This window comes from Echiichthys vipera, assembly GCF_963691815.1.
Source record: "Echiichthys vipera genome assembly, chromosome: X".
Lineage (NCBI taxonomy): Eukaryota > Metazoa > Chordata > Actinopteri > Perciformes > Trachinidae > Echiichthys > Echiichthys vipera.
In genome coordinates this window covers 44,044,253-44,064,132 of record NC_139825.1, presented here as the reverse complement: position 1 = coordinate 44,064,132, position 19,880 = coordinate 44,044,253, and the positions used below count along the sequence as shown (strand labels likewise).

At 43.8% G+C, this 19,880-nt stretch overlaps 1 protein-coding gene across 11 annotated transcripts in view; it reads right to left on the bottom strand.

The window, feature by feature from the left end:
• Positions 1–19,880, bottom strand: part of slmapa (sarcolemma associated protein a) — an 82,197-nt gene that overhangs the window by 7,044 nt on the left and 55,273 nt on the right. For 3 of the 11 annotated variants that reach the window (XM_083938993.1, XM_083938990.1, XM_083938992.1), the window contains 14 exons: positions 18,989–19,157; positions 18,705–18,755; positions 17,128–17,274; positions 13,257–13,322; positions 8,076–8,135; positions 7,221–7,295; positions 5,096–5,176; positions 4,628–4,687; positions 4,306–4,431; positions 3,769–3,843; positions 3,547–3,647; positions 3,221–3,395; positions 3,009–3,126; positions 165–336 (listed from right to left, as the gene is read on the bottom strand). In XM_083938993.1, the coding sequence (XP_083795119.1) occupies positions 165–336; positions 3,009–3,126; positions 3,221–3,395; positions 3,547–3,647; positions 3,769–3,843; positions 4,306–4,431; positions 4,628–4,687; positions 5,096–5,176; positions 7,221–7,295; positions 8,076–8,135; positions 13,257–13,322; positions 17,128–17,274; positions 18,705–18,755; positions 18,989–19,157 (1,476 nt within the window). Of the gene's footprint in view, positions 1–164; positions 337–3,008; positions 3,127–3,220; positions 3,396–3,546; positions 3,648–3,768; positions 3,844–4,305; positions 4,432–4,627; positions 4,688–5,095; positions 5,177–7,220; positions 7,296–8,075; positions 8,136–13,256; positions 13,323–17,124; positions 17,275–18,704; positions 18,756–18,988; positions 19,158–19,880 lie in introns of all 11 variants that reach the window. The other 8 variants (XM_083938994.1, XM_083938996.1, XM_083938997.1 and 5 more) reach the window with 8 other exon arrangements.

Below are 19,880 nucleotides of genomic sequence, written 5' to 3'. Positions count from 1 at the left end.
ACACACACACGCACACACACACACACGCACGCACGCACGCACGCACAACAACAAACACACACAATTCTCTTCAGTGCGCGCTAGTGTGTGCGTAACTCTTTCTGCATGTGTGTGTGTGTTTACCTCTTTCAGCAGTGTGTGTGTGTGTGTGTGTCTGTGTTTACCTCTTTCTGCAGTGTGTGTGTGTGGGCCTGCGCCTGGTCCAGCTGGCTCTTCAGCTTGTCTGCATCCTGCAGGTGTTGATTCTTCAGAGAAACCAGTTTGTCCTTCAGAACCGCCTCCTTCTTCTCCAGAAACTCCAGATTGGTGCTGAGGACCACACTCTGCCCCCTGGTGCTGCACACAAACGCAAACATCCTCACCTGACTGACTGACGGAGCCTTCTTCTCATGACGTGCCTCTATAATAATACACTCTGCTGTTTGTTTGTATGTACCTGAATCAGGAAACACTGCAACATGAACAGTTGGGACACATTTCACTGTGTAAATCTGCTCTCTTTAGAGCTGCTGAGGATAAATATTTCCACTCAAGTAGGGCCGAGCGCTATACAACATGTTCTTTGTTTTCTTAATTTTTTTGGCTTTTTCTCTCTTTATATGATAGTACAGCTGGAGGCTGATTGGTTGATCGGTGGTCGAACCCTGGGTGAGGACCTTAAGCCCCACCACGACGTGAATTGTGATCAAATGTATTTATTCTTATATGACAAAGAAAACACGAAACAAAATATGTTGCCAACCACGACAATAATGAAGTACAAGTAGGCTTATCAAGGCAGATAATCAACATATACCAAACAATAAACAATATAATAATAATTAAAAAAATTAAAAATAATGCTCCTCTCCGAGAACCTTCACCTATTTGTGGTGGAGAGGTTTGTGTTGTCTGGAGTCTAGTGCTCAAGGTACGGTCTACCATGACGGAGTAGTCTCAGGCGAGGGGCCGGACTAAGAATGGTTCACTAAGACTCTATGGATCAACGACGAAAAGGAAGAGAGACCCTGCCTGGAGGAAGCCCAGGGCCCCTGTCTGGTGCCAGGCCCCCACGGAGGGCTAACCCGCGAGCGCATGGTGGTCGAGTTTGCCACGGAGACTGGCCGGGCACAGCGCGGAAAAGTGACGTGGCGCTTCCCTCCTCTCCATCCTGTTGGCCCACCACTCGCAGGAGGAACCGCTGGGGTCCGGTGCGCTGCTATACGGTGCGCTGCTATACGGTGCGCTGCTATACGGGTGGCAGTGAAGGTGAGGGGCCTCGACGGACCAGACACGGGCAGGAGAAGCTCTGGGGACGTGGAAGGTCACCTCTCTGTCGGGGAAGGAGCCGGAGCTTGTGCTTGAGGTGGAGCGCTACCAGTTAGATCTGGTGGGGCTTACCTCCACACACAGTCTGGGTTCTGGAACCGTTCTCCTGGATAGGGGTTGGACCCTATTCTTCTCTGGAGTTGCCCAGGGTGTGAGGCAGCAGGCGAGTGTGGGGATACTCACAAACCCCCGGCTGAGCGCCGCGGTGTTGGAGTTCACCCCTTGTGGACGAGAGGGTTGCCTCCTTACGCCTTGTTTTGCATATGCACTGAACAGCAGTTCAGAGTATTCGGCATTCTTGGAGACCCTGAATGGAGTCCTGAATGGGGCTCCAGCAGGGGACTCCATAGTTCTGCTGGGAGACTTCAACGCCCATGTGGGCAATGATGGAGACACCTGGAAGGGCGTGATTGGGAGGAACGGCCTCCCTGATCTAAATCTGAGCGATCGTCTGTTATTAGACTTCTGTGCTAGTCACGGATTGTCTATAACTAACACCATGTTCGAACATAAGGATGCTCATGAGTGTACGTTGTACCAGAGCACCCTAGGCCAAAGGTCGATGATCGATTTTGTAATCATATCATCTGATCTGAGGCCGTATGTTTTGGACACTCGAGTAAAGAGAGGGGCAGAGCTGTCAACTGATCACCATGTGGTGATGAGTTGGGTCAGAGGATGGGGGAAGATTCTGGACAGACCAGGTAAGCCCAAACGAGTAGCGATGGTGAACTGGGAACGTCTGGAGGAGGCCCCTGTCAGGATGCCCCCCTACCTGTTCCAGGCACGTCCAGCTGGGAGGAGGCCTCGGGGAAGACCCAGGACCAGGTGGAGAGATTAGATCTCCATACTGGCCTGGAACACGTCAGGATCCCCCAGTTAGAGCTGGTTAATGTGGCCCGGGAAAGGGAAGTTTTGGGTCCCCTGCTAAAGCTGCTGCCCCCGCGACCCGACCCCGAATAAACGGATGAGGACCAGATGAGATGGATACTAAAATAGGCCTTATCACGTGGTTATTTCATACAGACTGTGAAATTAAAACATGCTGATCGAGACACAAGATGACCCTTTATCAAGAGGGATACATTAAACTCTAATCAGAGACAATGTTATATTCAGCTGCAGCTGACATATGCACTTTTACTGGAATGGTGCTTTCCAGGTATTCATGAGAAGTGCTGCCAACATGACTTGCAGTTTATTGGAAACTAAACACAGCTGAAGCTCAGATAAAATCCTGATGAGAACATGCAGTGACGTTTTCTCTTCAGGGAGAACAGACAGAACGCAGAGCTGTGGTCATTTAACCTGCTGACTCCTTGGTCTGGTTCACTCAGCCTTCAGTCAGCTGTCGTCCTGTTCTGACTGAATCAGCTGGACATGTTTCCTCCAGTCCGTCTCTCCCCAAGTCCTTTCTTTAATATTGAATCCAAACTCTGAACCTGTCAGGGCTCGTGGACTTGCCGGCAGCCCCGTCAGCTGTCCTGAGCCAGAATGGACTGATTGGACTCGATCACAGTTGTCACAAAGACTTCCAGGTCCAGCTTTAACGAACAGTTTTTAGATTGACTGACTTATTTGACGTTATTGTCCACCTCTGTGTAAATTTGTCTTTAGCCTCTCCCAAGAACATCAAAGGTATGTAAAATACACATACTAACATAACCTGTCATGTTCTGTGTGTGTGTGTGTGTGTGTACCTGCTCAGCTCAGTCTCCAAATGGTGCAGTCTATCTGTCAGAGTTTCCCGTTCACCTCTCAGGCTATCACAGTCCTGCTGCAAACTCACACTCTGCTGCTGCAACGCAACACACTCCGCTGAAGAAGGAAGAAGTTATAATTTGTTTATTGAGAAGAAGTAAAAACACAAACAAACTGTTAGTCGTTGTCATTTGGACTCTCTCTCTCTCACCCTGCTGTAGGGTGAAGGACTTCTGCAGCTGGCTGATCTCCCCCTCGTACACGGCCGCCTTGTCCCTCCAGTGCTTAAGCTCAGATTGCACGTTGCCCAGTTCGGCCTGCAGGGCAGCAATATCACGCTCCCGCTCCGCCTCGGCTTGCTCCATGGCGTGCTGCAGGTTGAGAACCTGAAGGCAGAAACACAGTCCGTAGGCAAATAAGAAGGAGCTCAGGGGAACCAGAGGTTTGTCACAAAGATGTCAGAGGGAAGTTGGAAGGAATCAAAGAGGCATCAGAGGGAGTAACAGGGGAGTCATGGGTAACAGGCGGGAGTGGTACCTTCTCCTGGGCGCAGTTGAGCTTCTCTCTGGTGGTGCAGATGTTGCTTTCCTTCTGCTCTATCAGTGCCACCATGTCAGCCTGCAGCTTCCCAAGCTGACCTAAACACAAACAAACAAAGTGAAGTGAGGTAGGAGCGAGGTAGTTTATGACATATACAGGGCTTTAGTGTGTGTGTGTGTGTGTGTGTGTGTGTGTGTGTGTGTATGTGTGTGTGTTTACCCTGCAGGTAGTGGATCTGTGTGGTCAACTCTCTAGTCTGCTTGGAGTAACCCATCCTCTTCTCCTCTAGCAGGGCTACAGACAAACAGAGACAGCCACATGGTCATCATATTACTCTGTTGTGATGTCATGTAACATACAATGACAGTGCGTTTACATGCAGTTTAAAAACCTGATTATATATTTGGGTCAAGGGCACACCCTGGTTTCTTAAACACCATGTAAACATGTAACACAAACAAGATTTGGTCATCAAGAAGTATTTTTCCAAAAATGAAGATTCTTAAAAAGGAAGGTGGTCGTCTTATATTTGGGACGGTACGGTAGTAAAACTATAATGTCAAATATTAGAAGGAAACTCAACTGAGGGAGCCAATACGTTCAGATCTCTTCCTGCTCAGTCATGAAATTTGACACGGTTTGATTTTCAGAATATCAAGTAAAAAGGGAGGACATTTAAGAACCAGCAGATCCTGATTGGAGCAAAGATTTAGTCACAGTTACATTTACGTAGGATTATTTTATACTGTTAGTTACCTTGTAGCTCCAGACATTTCTGCTTGCCGGTGTTGGCTAATTCCTGGGCATTCAGTAGCTCTCTGTGGAGGTGGTGGAAGACCTGCTCCGTGTCTCCAGGATCTAGACTCGCCCGATGCAACTCCGCTACACACACACACACACACACACGCGCAAATTCAACCCCTTTTTTTCTTTAACACACACATAACAGCAATGTAGAAAGAATAAAGTCTCTGCAGCCACCAACACGAGTGAACAGCTCCCCCTACAGGACGGTCCCTGAATCATTTAACCTCCGTTACTGTTGAAGGACAAAGCAGAGATGAGCTGCCATGGTTACCTTTGAGCTGAGCTACTCTGTTCTGTGGTTCATTCAGTTCCTGGTCGTCCATGTTGCCGTCTGAAACACACACACACACACATATTTCTTTCTCTGATGTGTTTCTAATGAGGACTACATTTTAAAAAGGACAACATTACTTTATTTGGTAAACGATACATATAAGAGCATTTTAATTTCAGCAAGTGTCAAAAAATATTAATATAATTTAGAGAATATTTAGTTCTCTAGAGGTTATTTTTAACTTGATGAACTTATTAATGACTAGATTCTCTACATGTAACAGACGCAGACTGATGAGTGAACAGACTTCAACAACAATAAAAGTAAATTTCAACAGTTAAAAAAACTGATAAAGGGGACGAGTGTGATGAGATAAAACCTGAGGCTGAGATACAATCACACAAACAAGACTTTAATTCAAAAACTCTTGCTAAAACGTGACTCGTTCGTCTGTGTTTCACTGACCTGAAGTGTCGTCACTGCTGCGATCCTTGCTTGGACTCAGAGTGTCTGACATGTCGGACTCTTTGGCATCCATCTGATTCCCTGTGGACGGACGGACGGACGCACACACACACGTTAGCCAAGAGGGGACAGAATAGGTGCGAAACAACAAAAGCAGCAGTTGAGAGCAGCTTTAGTACCATTCACTGTTACGGTGTGTTGGACATGTAGTTCTGGTGGTTGAGGTTGAGAATGCATTGTAACAATTAGCACTTTGAAACAGTAATCCACGCCTTTGTGACCACTGCTGGATTACTGCAATGCCCTTTATGTGGGGGTTAGTGGATCCTCCATCGCACGTCTTCAACTGGTACAGAACGCAGCTGCACGTCTTTTAACCATTTTAACTTCACTCCGCTGGTTTCTCGTCTATTTTAGATTTAATTTTAAAGTTGTGCTCCATAAGAACTGAGATGTGTCGTTTCTAGCGCCCTCTTTGGTGGTGAGATGAAACTGCAGACAAGCCTGTTTTTACAAAGCTTACATTATGTCACGTTCACCATCACTGTGAGGGTTTTTTTTTTTTTTTTGTTCTGTTTTAAACTTTATTGAAACACATCACCTCTCTACTTCCGGTCCGTCCCCTACATGTTCCCCTCTTAAATGCGCACGCACGCACGCACACGCACACGCACGCACACGCACACGCACACGCGCACACACACACACACACACACACACACACACACACACACACACACACACACACACACACACACACACACACACACACACACACACACACACACACACACACACACACACACACACACACACACACACACACACACACACACACACACACACACACACACACACACACACACACACACACACACACACACACACACACACACACACACACACACACACACGTTCCTATTACACTTCTGCCCTTACTACAACCCTGACTCAGAAACTGGAACTTCCCGATTACAAGTGAACGCAGCATAATTGTTAGTGAAGATCTGGGCCTACAGACCAACCGCTGTCAGCAGAGTCACTAACATGGCGGCTTGTTTACATCTAGTCCGCGAATGTCGCCACAGACACGGATATCGTAATACTCGGTAAAAAGACAAGTAGAAGTGTTTTCATTAGTGGCTCAAATGATCAATCACCATTGTTTTAACTCACTCTTTGATAGACAGGAACTTTAAAAAAAAAAATCTTACGGATTACATCTTTAAATCTCTAAACAGTCTTGCCCCGTCGCACCTCTTCACACCCCGCCGATCCCTTAAGTCAGCTGATCAGCTGCTCCTGAAGGTTACCAAAACTAGGCTGAAGTTCAGAGGCGACAGAGCATTTTCTGCCGCAGCTCCATAATTATGGAACGAGCTGCTGCCGCACATTAGACTCTCTTAGCCTCCTCACTGTCTAATTTTAAAACTCACCTCTTTTTTGGCTTTTCACGCCTCGTACCACCACCGGTTGTTGATTTTAAGTGCACAAGATATTTTATCTGTTTTATTGTGTATTTTATCTTTAGTATTTTGTCTTTTTATCATGTTTATCGTTTTTATTTTACTATACAGCACTTCAGAAACCTTTGTGTTTATTTAGAATTGTGCTGGATTTGAAGTGGGTTCCTGAAAAGTACATAAATAGGTAAACAATATACATGTATGTATGTGTGTGTGTGTCCAGAGAAAATGTATTGTGTGTCAAAGCGTCCACACATGTCTGCTGGTGAGCCTCAGCATTGTGTGTGGATGACAAACAGTCAGCTCTCTCACAACAGCAAGGTCAGAGGTCAGAGGTCAGAGGTCACTGTAGTATGATTTCTCTGTCAGCACTTTCACCCTTTGCGACAAAAAGTCAGTCGATGTAACAACTCAAACATTTCCAAGTAGATTTCTGAAGAAGCCCTACGAAGAAATCTACGCAGGATATATTCTCTTACATTTTCTTATATAACCACAAAAATTAAAGAAGAACTGGCACAAAATAGAATTGTAGGAACGTTTCTGTTGTTGTTTTATATCAAAAAAACATACAAATGTTATCCAACAACATCTAATATGTTTTGTGACTCCCATTAGACTTTTGTGTCCAGCATAAATCCAGTGTGCGTGTCCTCTACCTTTGAGTCGATCAGGGCTCGCCAGGATGTCGTCTTCGGCCGTCTGGTTGTTCTGAAGATGAGCGTCCATCACTTCTACAAACGCACAGATAAACATGAGGGCTTCATTTATATTTTGTGCCCATTTGTGATGACAGAATAAAGTTCATATAAGTCTTAGAATTTGTAGAAACTAATTTTAAATCACTCTCCTTAGGGCGCACTCACTCTGTCCATCCGTACTGTGCCCCGTGCTTTAGGGTACTTGTCCCCCCCTCCAGGCCCGTTTGTACTCACACTGCCTGGGCCTCGGCGAATGCTTCTTGCTGTCCATACGCCATCACGCCGTAACACGTCACACGCACTGATGACGTCATGGCGATGCGTGGCTTTGTTTCCAGAGCTTTCTGTAGACCTCTGAGTTTTTGTGCGTCTTGTCGACTGTTTTTGAATATTTTCATCGACCAAATCTGCAGTAAACACTCCACCTCCGCATCACACCAACGTGAACCTTTCACCGCCATTGTTTTAAATGTCCGCGCATGGTCCCTCCTTCTTTTTTCAATGTCCCAACAGGCGCACAGGAAATTACCTCAGAACCGCCGTAGGCCTCGTGCTCGTACACGTGCGCATGCTCGTGCTCGTACATGTGCAAACGTGCTTTACAAAAGCCCACCTCTCCCAAACGGGCCGTGGAAGTTTGGGAGAGGTGGGCCGCAACTAGAAGTGGTATGTTTGCACTGGTTAAACAAACTAGACTTTAGACGTGAAACCTGTTTGGGCACGGTACGGATGGACAGTGTGAGTGCGCCCTTAGATTCAGAGTTTGTTTTCTCTGAAGTACTTCATATATTTGAAGCTCTGTTGAGTTCTTACCATCAAAGTTGGCCAGTTTGTGGATTGAAGAACTTACAGTCTCCTTCAGCTGTTTGACCGCTGCAGGGGGGGAAACAAGAAAACCAGGAGAATCAGTGAATAAAGTCAGTTCAAAGTAGCTTTAAAAAAAAAAACACAGTTTGAACATGAATCAATTAAATCTGTCCCAAACTCTGCAAATGTCCAATAGACCAACTTAACATCCTGCCAATAAAACAATCAGCAATCAAACAACCATTTACACTGACTCTGTTCTCAGCCGCATTAGTGGCTGGTTAGTAAAGATGTTAAGAGTCTCTGAACTAATGTTTGACTAACAACTGAAGTTGCTCAAAAGAAAAGTCATTTTTTTAAAGACATTGCGCATTAAAAGAATCAGTAAAAAATTAGCTAAGACAGTTTTGGGTTGAAAATACTTATTATACTTTATCACATTAAAAAGGATTGGTTGCAGGTATTACATAATTTGTATGAAATAAATGTTGTAAATTAACAGTTGTGTAGCTGCTTTGGACAGGGGCATCAGATAAATTACTAAAATGTGTAAAGTACAGACGTAAATAAACAAGCCGTCATCACTTCAGTGGCATCTCACTTGTATATCTGCGATACGACACTACAACACTCTTCCAGGAAAATAAAACCTACCACTGTACATGTTGAAATAAAGCCCAATTCAACCAAATAACTAGATTTCTATTTATCGAAAAATGCACAATAAACATCAAAACACCACAAACCTCAACTGAATTCGATTCACATCTATGAAATCCTCCTGATCTAATGCCTAAACGCGCTGCATGTAAGTTATGTTTCCTTGTCGCATAGAAGAGAGTTCTGCTTTGTTTCCTGTTCTCAGTACCAGTGAAACAGCGTTCAGTGCGACCGTCCCTGCAGTAACAACAATGTAACTAGAAGACACATCTCAGCCAGAGTCAGAAATTAAGGAAGCAAAGTGCAAAAATACCCCAAGGAAAACCAGAACGCCCCTAAAAAACTGCCCCAAAGACTGATAATATACACAGACACACACATTTGCAAGTTTAGGTCAGTATCCTACTACTACATTAAGTCATTTCATCTACATTTAACTGCACTGATAATAGCGATAGTTTGCTTTTTATTGACTTCTGTTGGCACAAGGTGGTGATTTATGTTTTCATTTTAATCTTTCAGATCTAAAAACAGCAACTATAAGCACCAGATGCTATTTTTTAAAAAAGCCCTCAAAATGTTGTAAATTCAAATTTTTTGGACTGTTTTTCAGATTCCCTTCACTGATTTCTGCCTTTATACCTAAATATCCACTTTCAACATTACAACCTGCCAAGGCAGCAAGCTGGACAGCTTAATGATGCTGCTATAGGCCTAGTCTGCCGGGGGATAATACTTTTCCTGATCCTCTGAGCTTCTCTCCTCTCTGTCTGTATCATTCATGTCTCATCAATGCATGTTACTAATTCAACTTCTTCCCCGGAGTTGTTTGTGCTTTGTCGTCTCTCAGGTCTCTGCTGATCGTGGTGGTGCCTGCTGCCGTGGTCCTGCATGACGCTTCCTGCTGCTGTTATAATCTATCACCTTAGCTGTGCTTGTTTCTACTATTCTGCTGTATTAATAAGTCATATTCACATTACTATAGATATTATTATAGTTACTGGAAGTGTGTCTGTCTCTGTCTTTGTGTCTGTCTTTGTCTCTCTCTGTCCATCTGTCTGTCTTTTCTCTCTCTCTCTCCTTCTCTTCCTCTCTCCGGCGCAGACAGATGTGCGTCCTCCACAGAGCTGGGTCTGTCTGACGTTCCTGTCTGTTATAGTGAAGGTTTTCAACGCCACCGTACTCTACGGGGGAATTGTTGGGTCTGTGTAAATCATAAATAAGTCATAGAGTGTGGTCTTTACCTACTCTGTAAAGTGTCCTGAGATAACTTTTGTTAGGATTTGGCACTATAAATAAAATTGAATTGAATTGAATTGAATTGGACTGACAGTAATGTTGCAGAAACACTTGTTTGCTATCGTCACATTCATCACTGCAGCCACGGAGAACAAAGGGACAACCGTTCAACATCGGCTAAAGATGTAACTCGTCAAGGGGAAGTTTCCACAGACTAGATACTTGAACTGCTGCAGGTGTTTAATTTGTTTAAAAAGCTGCTGAACAAATTCTTTTTAAAGCAAAGCGACCAGAATAAAAATAAAGAACCGATGACAAAAGAAACAGGGAGAAACCAGGAGGCTGAGAGCTGATCCTGTGAAAAGCTCAGAGAGGCAGCATTCAGAAACAAAGGAGGTGACGGTCTGCTGAAGAAGAAGTAAACAATTGTGAACCAACCAGTGAGTCAGAGGAACCACCTAAGCTACCAAAGCACCAGTGAAACCTGTAACTACCAGACAAGATCTTCAGTGACCTCCAGCATGAGACACTGATGTGGTACACAATCTACAAGTCTGTTTGTTTGAAGGGTGAATTCACTCAACATCAACATCTCTCCTGGTCACTCAATCAACCACCAACTACAATAACTCTCAGGTAGTTTCCAACTGGTGCAAACTGGTGACAGTGATGTCTGTGGGTTATTATAAATAATGGGGACATTGTACCTGGAGAGAGAAGCCGCTTTAGGGTTTTTTCAAATGTAATTTTTCAACGCTTTCTGCACCGCAAATAACATTTCTTCCACGTGCACTGGGCCTCATGCAAGAACAGTTTCATACTCTCGTTTCAACTCTCTCGTGCTTTAATACCCGTACGGTATGCGTGCGCTACGTTAACACTCCAAACTTCAGAAAATAACTGACCCACAAAACAATGACACAATAACACCATAAAAGGCTGCGTGTCCTGTCTCATATTCCCAGAAATGGGTAAAAACCTTACAAAGTCCTACTTTCAGAGCTCCGTAAACCATATATTTAATTGCATTGAAGGGCCTGCTGAAGTCCAGGGATGGGAGAAAGTGTCGTTAACGGATAATGGGTCGCACTGGCACTTTAAAAATAAGTGACAGTAAAAAGTTTGATGTGAAAATGGCTTCAGAAAAACATCTCGACACAGACGGACGATCGATGACTACAATGGGAACTGCAGGGGTTAAGGAGAAGTCTCGGTCACTGTGATGTACGAGAGAGTAAGTGACGAATGGAAGATGTTTTAATTTACAAATGTGACCAGATTTATCTCCCTCTTATCCCTTTCTTTTATTCTCCTTTGTCCAAATATTGTAAATGTAACTTGTGCCAATTTGAATAAATAACAATAGGCTACTAGTAGAAATATATAAATGTATATAAAGCACGATTTTTACATTCAAAATTACTTCAAAGTAATGAAAAATAGAAGAAAAAGTTACATTACTCCTGCGACAGGTGTGGATCATGTAACTAGTGTTTGTAATTCAGAGAAAATTCAAAATACGATAAAATTGGTGAATGCAACCAATTCTCCTAAACCACTCAGACAAGTCATTAAGGGCGCACTCACACTGTCCTTGTGCACTGCGCCCCGTGCTTTAGGGTACTTGTCCCCCCTCCCTCTCCCCCCGCACCCCAGGCCCGTTTGTACTCACACTGCCTGGGCCTCGCGCAAATGCTTCTTGCTATCCATACGTCATCACGCCGTAACACGTCACACGCATTGATGACGTCATCACGATGCGTCGCTTTGTTTACAAATCTTTCCACAGACCTCAGAGTTTTTGTGCGTCTTGTCGACTGTTTTTGAATCTTTTCATCGACCAAATCTGCAGTAAACACTCCACCTCCGCATCACACCAACGTGAACCTTTCACAGCCATTGTTGTTGTTGTTAAATGTCCGCGCATGGTCCCTCCTTCTTTTTTCTATGTCTGAACAGGCGCACATAAATTACGTCAGAACCGTCGTAGGCGTCATGCTCGTGCTCGTACACGTGCGCACGCTCGTGCTAGTACATGTTCAAACGCGCTTTACAAAAGCCCACCTCTCTCAGAGGGGAAGTGGACGGCCAGCTGGCCGCAGTTATGCGTGGAGCGGTTGCACTCACACTGGTCAAACGCACTCAGCTTTACCTGAAAAAAATGGTTTTGGCCCAGTGCGGAAGGACAGTGTGAGTGCGCCCTTAAAAACGGATCTGTTGATACGAGTGGTTTTTGCACGAGGCCCAATGTGTTAAAATCTCAAAACCTCAAAATAAAACCAAAATGATCTGTGACCGATCAAATCAAAGATGTCCCTCACCTCCAAGAATTATCAACTTTACTTTAAAATTAAGAATAAATTATTGCCAAGACATCAGGTCTGTCAAGAAACTAGTTCTTCCAAGACGTCACAATGGTGTCTTTGAGAGAAATATATTTTTGGGGGTATGCAGACACTTTACACGTCACAGCAGAGGCTCTTTATCGGTTTAACTGGCAATTAAACGACTTCTCATGTGTAGGGCTGGATAAAAAAATAAAGATATAAAGATAGGACAATAGGAGTTTTGGTAAATACTCATCAGTAATGTGGATATAATGACTAAAGTGGGTGAAAGCGAATAATAGAACAGCTAAAACAGACTAAATTAGGTCACTTAATTGTAAAACTTGTCAAATTACGATATGGAAAATCTAAATCATATATATTTATAGATATATAACAATGTCGATATATCAATATTTTGCCCATCAACCCTATGAACATGACTCTGAGTCATAAACACTCTTCAACCAAGAGCGTGTCAGCAAATGATCCACAACATGCTCCTTTAAAGAGACGTCACATAAATATTGAAGCACATTTCCACCGGGAAAATAAAATAAATACACTTATTAGGCATCTTCATAAAAATAACCACGCTAAATGAAATGAGATAATAACTACAAAATCATTGCTTATTAAGTCAAAATTATGAGAAAGACAATGAAATAATTAAAAATCTTTAATTTTACGTCAAAAAACTTCTGACTTTATATCAAAAAAGTAAATTTTGAGGTATTAAATATGTATTTACTTTCACTGAGAATAGATTTACCATCTTATAATTTAGAATTAACAAGTTTGTTTTAAAAATATATATTTTCCTGGCAGTAATGGGCGTCCGGTCTTCTGTGTGTGTGTGTGTGTGTGTGTGTGTGTGTGTGTGTGCGTGCGTGCGTGCGTGTATGAGTGTGTGTGTGTGTGTGTGTGGCAGCATACAGCAGGAATGGCTGTTTGTACTCACGCTGACACTCAATCAACTGTTGGATTCTAGTCGAGTCTCCTCCGCTGTTGTTAACATGACAGTTGTCTGATAGAAACACAGAGCACTGACGTTACCACGATGACTACCAAGGGCAGAGTTTGGGTTTTTAATTCAAGGATTTATCGATTCTGCTCATCGATGCCACATATGTAAGGTTTGAAGAAGATTAAGGCTGCCAATTGTGTTTAAAAAATATATATTTTTGGTAAAATATGCAGTTAAAATAAACGGTATAATCTATCTAACCAGTTAATGTGTCTTCCTTCTGGTCCTATCAGCTGATTAAGAGGCATTATGACAAATTATTATTATATTGTATTAATTATTATCAAAACTACTTATTTCACTTTAACATTTAGTCTTCTATATTGTGACAATATACTCGTGTTGATGCATTTATAACCAGCTTTACATATTGAAGAGCAGAAGGTCCTTTTATAACTTAATGGGATCGATGAGCAGAATAAAAAAAGCCATATTTCTGTATAAACACTCGGTTCCTCTCAATACCCAAACCTGTATTCGAGAGGACGAGACAGAAAGAGCCGCAGACAGAAATCATGACGGAGAAAAGACAGACAGGTACAAGCAGGTAGAAAGCATGACAGAGCTAACGAGTAACAGAGAGATCGAGAACTACACGAACAGATAGATGCTTTGATCAACAAACGGTGCAGGGCAGAAGTCAAAGCCAAACATGGCAGATATTTCCAGACAAATAAAAAGGTAGAAAACAGTGTTTCTGGACAGATACCACAACACTGTAACAGCAGACAGGATGTGGACAGGCAGGCAGACAGCTAAAGCGTACATTTCTGTCCCTCAACCACTTCTCGGTTCAACATCTCATCTCATCTTCACTCTCTTATCTGGGGTCAGGTCGCGGGGGCAGCAGCTTTAGCAGGGGACCCCAAACTTCCCTTTCCCGGGCCACATTAACCAGCTCTAACTGGGGGATCCTGAGGCGTTCCCAGGCCAGTGTGGAGATCTAATCTCTCCACCTGGTCCTGGGTCTTCCCCGAGGCCTCCTCCCAGCTGGACGTGCCTGGAACACCTCCCTAGGGAGGCGCCCAGGGTTCATCCTTACCAGATGATCCTGAACCACCTCAACTGGCTCCTTTCAACACAAAGGAGCAGCGGCTCTACTCCGAGTTCCTCACGGATGCTGAACTTCTCCGCCTCTCTCTAAGGGAGACTCCAGCCCCCCTCCTGAGGAAACCCATTTCGGCCGCTTGTACCCCCGACTTCATTCTTTGGGTCCTGACCCAGCTTTCATGACCACAGGTGAGGGTAGGAACAAAGATTGACCGGTAGATTCAGAGCTTTGCGGTAGAGCGACTGCAACACCGCCCCCGCTGCTCCGATTCTCCGGCCAAACTCACGCTCCATCGTCCCCTCACTCGAGAACATGATCCCGAGGTACTTGAACTCCTTCACTTGGGGTAAGGACTCAACATATCACATGTAAAATTTGGAATTCAGCACCCAGTGATAGAAATCCAATATCTCATCAATCTATATTAGGAGGAGTTTCTGCATCAGAGCATGAAATCTCACCTCCAGAGTCAAAGCGGAAACTCAAGACGACCAAAACAAAAAGTGAAATCCAAAAAACCCACTCGAAACGACCAATAAGACACCACACGTGCAGTCGCCATGATCCATGCAGATCAACCAAGGGCTCAACCTCCATCGCCCAAACAGCCTACAAGACAAATCTACAGTAAAATCCCTTCAAGTGAATCACTCTTTTAATATCAGGCTCTTTTAATCCTTGTGCAACCTTTAAAAAAGTGTCTCTGATGTCTTTAGAGGACCAAAATGCCAATAAAATTACATATTTATATTCTTTCACTGAGTTAAATCATTAAAATCAACTTCAGTCCTGAGCATAACTACCAAATACTCACTCATTTCCTGAATTTTAATCCTTTAAATGTCATTTTTTTTGTTTTTTTTTACAAAATGCCACTGTTTTAATGGGGGGGGAAATATTATCTTCTATATACTTAATTTTAGGGAAAGGCATCAAAAACTGCAGTGCTCCATAACACAGCGCGGAAACCAAGAAAATAACATATTTTATATAACCTCAGGGAAATGGCAGATATAATATATACAGATTTATGCTGTAATGGCTGTGGGATATAAATTGTGCTTTTAAATGTTGATGGAGTTGAGGTTGAACTTCCAAAAAAAGAAGAAAATTAAATTAATTTAAAATTAAAATCGCAAAGAAAGGTTCTTAGGGCGCACTCACACTATCCTTCTGACCGGGGCCAAAACCGTTTTTTCAGCTAAAGCCTAGTACCTTTAAGCAGTGTGAGTGCACCCGTTCTGCGCATAACTGCGGCCAGCGGGCCGTCCACGGCCCGCTTGAAAGAGGTGGGCTTTAGCGGAGCCGTTTGCACATGTACGAGCATGAGCGTGCGCACGTGTACGAGCACGAGCACGAGCACGAGCACGAGCCCTACGGCAGTAGCGTTATGTCCGCCTGTTCGGACATGTAAATAGAAGGACGGACCATGCACGGACATTTAACAACAACAACGGCGGTGAAAGGTTCACGTTGGTGTGGTGCGGAGGTGGAGTGTTTACTGCAGATTTGATCGATGAAAATATTCAAAAACAGTCGACAAGACGCACAAAAACTCAGAGGTCTGTGGAAAGATTTGTAAACAAAGCCACACACACGCGATCAATCCGTGTGACGTGTTACGGCGTGATGACGTATGGACAGCAAGAAGTATTGGCCGAGGCCCAGGTAGTGTGAGTACAAACGGGGCTGGGGCGCGAGGGGAGAGGGAGGGGGGACAAGTACCCTAAAGCCCGGGTCGCGGTGCGGAAGGACAGTGTGAGTGCGCCCTAAGACTAAGAAGGTAATGTCTTTGCAAATGAACCAGAACTGTTACATCATATTGGTCGCATAATGCACGTTATAACACAACAATGAACGAACGAACAAACAAACGAACGAACGAACGAACGAACGAACGAACGAACGAACGAACGAACGAAACTGGAACACTTGTCAAAGTGGAACCTCCAGGTCGCTAACTCGGAGGAGCTCAACCAACCCCGACCTCACCAAGATAAGTCGGAGAACAATGCCGGCGCCCGTGGAGAGACAATTTGTGAGAGACGAAACGTCAAAGAATAAACGTTACTTCCCTGCATGTAGCGTTATATTAGATACTGGAGACAATAAATCGCCCTCCATTGAGTGTGTGTAGTGTGAAGGTGCCTCCGTGATAGCAAACAGCAGAAATAGCCTTAAAGCTGCTGTGTGGTGAGATGTTCTACCAACTGTGTAAGGAACCCAGAACTATTTTATAAAAACAAAACATGAGCCTTTACGAACACAAAAGTGGATACAGGTGATAAGACGTGGCACATCAGCATAAATAGATTTCCATATGCTAACATAACGTGTGCAGCAAGCAGTGTATCAGTCAGATATCTAAATGTTAGATTGAGGCTAAATATGTTTAAAGTTAAGCTTAAGAATTGGACGGTAGTGTTGAAATGTGGATAAATCAGAAGGATGTGCATTATTATGTTTGCCTGCTAACACATAGCTAACATTATCTCACCAACAGCTAACTTGTCCTCTCTGGTAAACACATGGTGCTAAAATAACCCTTTGAAATGCTTAGATCTAATAATTGCTGACTAAGTTTCAGCTCTAGCCGCTGATTGTTTTCCCCTCCGGCCGGTGTGGTTGTCAGAGTTTGACGCGCTGCGTTCTGTCTCTATTATGTTAAAGTGTTTACTTTTATTCTGTATATCCAACCCTGCTAAAGAACAGTGCTTTATAAAACTTAAGCTGTATGATAATCAAACTGACTACCATCAACATCTTCATCTTCACCAAATGCACCATCATCAGTGTCTGTATCCTCCTCATCCTCGTCTTCCTCCTGGCTGTCAGGTGTCTGCGGGCTCTGTTTGTCTTCGACAGGCTCCTCTACTGGTCCGTGGGAGACAATGTCGACATCTGTCATGTGACCAGATCATATATATGTATACACACACACACAAGTTTGTCGAACAACATGTTCATGACCAAATGATGGCAGATTCCTTCACAAAGTGGCTTCTGTGGCGGAGTGAGCAGTGAGACAGCAGTCACCTCCAGCATTCATATTCAGTGTTTTCATTCAATCACCAAGAAGTCAATCAGTGACCCGAAGCTCGTTTTCCCCAGAAGAAGAAAAACAAAGCAGTGGACAGTTCAGCAACCACAGAAACAACCCAGATGATCCAGAAACCCCAACAAGCCCCGTTCAGGCTCAACAGAACGCCACCGTGTTCCTGAGACAACCTGCCTCCTCTGAAGCAGCCGCAGCCACCCCGTCACTCAAAGATCACGTTTGAAATCCTCACACAGGGCACAGTTGACGTTGCAGGTTTACGTCACACACTTTGGCTAAGAAAGTCTTCTCATACACAATATGGATGAGATTTTTTAAACACTAAATTGGGAAATTTCTCTGTGCTTTGTCACAATTTAAGTTGAATGAAAAAATAAAAATAATCTCAATCTTTTTTCGCCAGAGAATGATTTAAATCCTTCTGCGCTACGAGGCTAAAAACGTGCAACTTTTTCAGCTTACGCACGCGCTGAGCAACTTTCATTGTAATGATTTGCACATTTTTGAACCAGGAGTCCAGTTCTCTTAATACGGCCAAGGTGCAGCCAGGCATCCTGTCTAAGGAGTCCCTGTGCTTCTGCACAATATGAGCACTATTACACCACTAGACATGTTATTGGATTGTACACTTTAGTATACATTTGTTTAATAGAATATAGTTTCAATAGGTATTCATGATTGTTTTAATGTTATTGTACTGACTCCTACTCTAAAATAAATTATTTGAATTATTAGTAAAGATTGTAATTCAGCAGTGAAAGTTATTTGTTGTTTTGAATTTCTTTATTTCGGTGGTCTGATGACTGGTGTTGCTAACAGTAACCGGCCTGCTGTTATAGGCAGCTGCCACTGTGACTGTGTTGAGGTTTCTGAATGTAAATCATGAAAAGTGACGGTTTATTCTTTCTGAATGATTTAAGATCTTGACAGGGATGTGCTGAGGGCTTACGTGGACTGTACATCAGTAAAGTATGGATTGAGCGTGAATCAATATCACATGTCCCTTTAAACTACAAGATGACACCTGAGGGCCAGACATCAAGCAACCATAAACAACACCAAGACAGAAGAAAGACAAGAGACTTCCACTGTGACAGACAGAGAGACAGATGAACAAAGAGAGCAGCGAGCAACAGGAAGTTACATGGACACCATGCAGGAACTTGTCATGCATCATTAGTGCAGGATGAGGAAGTGAAGTTTGTGGCAACAGAGACAAACGGCGGCGGAGAGGACGGGTGTCCCAGAGCAGACCAGAGACATGTGCACTCACCCAGGCTGTTGTTTTCTTTAATGCTTTTCTCTTGTAGCTGTTCTAACCGCACTGTAAATAACAACGACAACAACAACAACAGCAGAGAGAAGCGTTGACTGACAGGAAGTCCCAGCTGAGCCCCCTGATTGGTAAAAGATGTGTTGTGTTGAGCCAGTGGTTGCTCCTGTGTTAAAGTTAGAGTGATTGGCTTGCAAGGTGCAGTATGTCAGCAAGTTAAAAATGAGTGCTGGGCTCTGAGTGTGAGTGTGAGTGTGAGTGTGTGTGTGTGTGTGTGTGTGTACCCTGCAGGGCAGCAAGCCTCTCGTTGGTGAAGTCATTGTCGGCCTGCAGAGCTTCGATGCGAGCCTGGAGAACCTGCTCCTTCTCCTCCATCTCCTCGATCCGCAGCTCCAACTCCCTCTTCTCCGTCGCTCCCCGCTGGGTCAGTTCCTCCTGCCGGCCCTCCGCTGCCTGGAGAGGGAGAGGGAGGGAGGGGACAGAGGAGTGAGAAGGAATAAAGAAGATGATAGAACAGGAAAGGAGAATAAGGTAGAAGAAAGTGGAATAAAGAGCGAGTAAATAGAAAAAGGTGAAAGATAAAAGAGGAGGAGAAGGGAAAACAGGAGACAAGCGGGGGAAAAGGAGGGGAGGAGAAAGAAGGAAGACAAAATTTAAAGTCACAAGGAAAGAAAAGGATTGTTCTGGAGGCTGCATGACAGCAGGTGATTTAGCCAGGTCCAGCCACTAGGGGCGCTATCACGCTCTACTGGGCAGAGTGACGCTGCTTGTGAGAGAAGAAGAGATTGACGGAAGTGAGACCTGTGTGTGGCTGGCAGAAGTTGTGTTGGTTCAGTGTGCGGCCAGAGAAACGTGAGTTATATTGTTTATTTACTGGATGCATTTCATTGCTGTATATTTAATTTGTTTCATACGTCTGTTAGTTGAGGTCATACTTTGTGCTACAATGTGTATTCTAGCAGTGTCAGCTAATGCTTCTGATGGTTTAAATGGTCATTAATGTTACATTTATGGCACTGACCGTTCTCTAAGTTGTCAGTTATTGTGATATCATGTATATTACTTCAGTATGTGACGTATATGTTTCCATGCTAATGATAATTATATTATTTTGGATTGTGTGCTATGATCAAGCATATTGTGACCTGTGTTATTGATGGCTGTTATTGTTTTTGG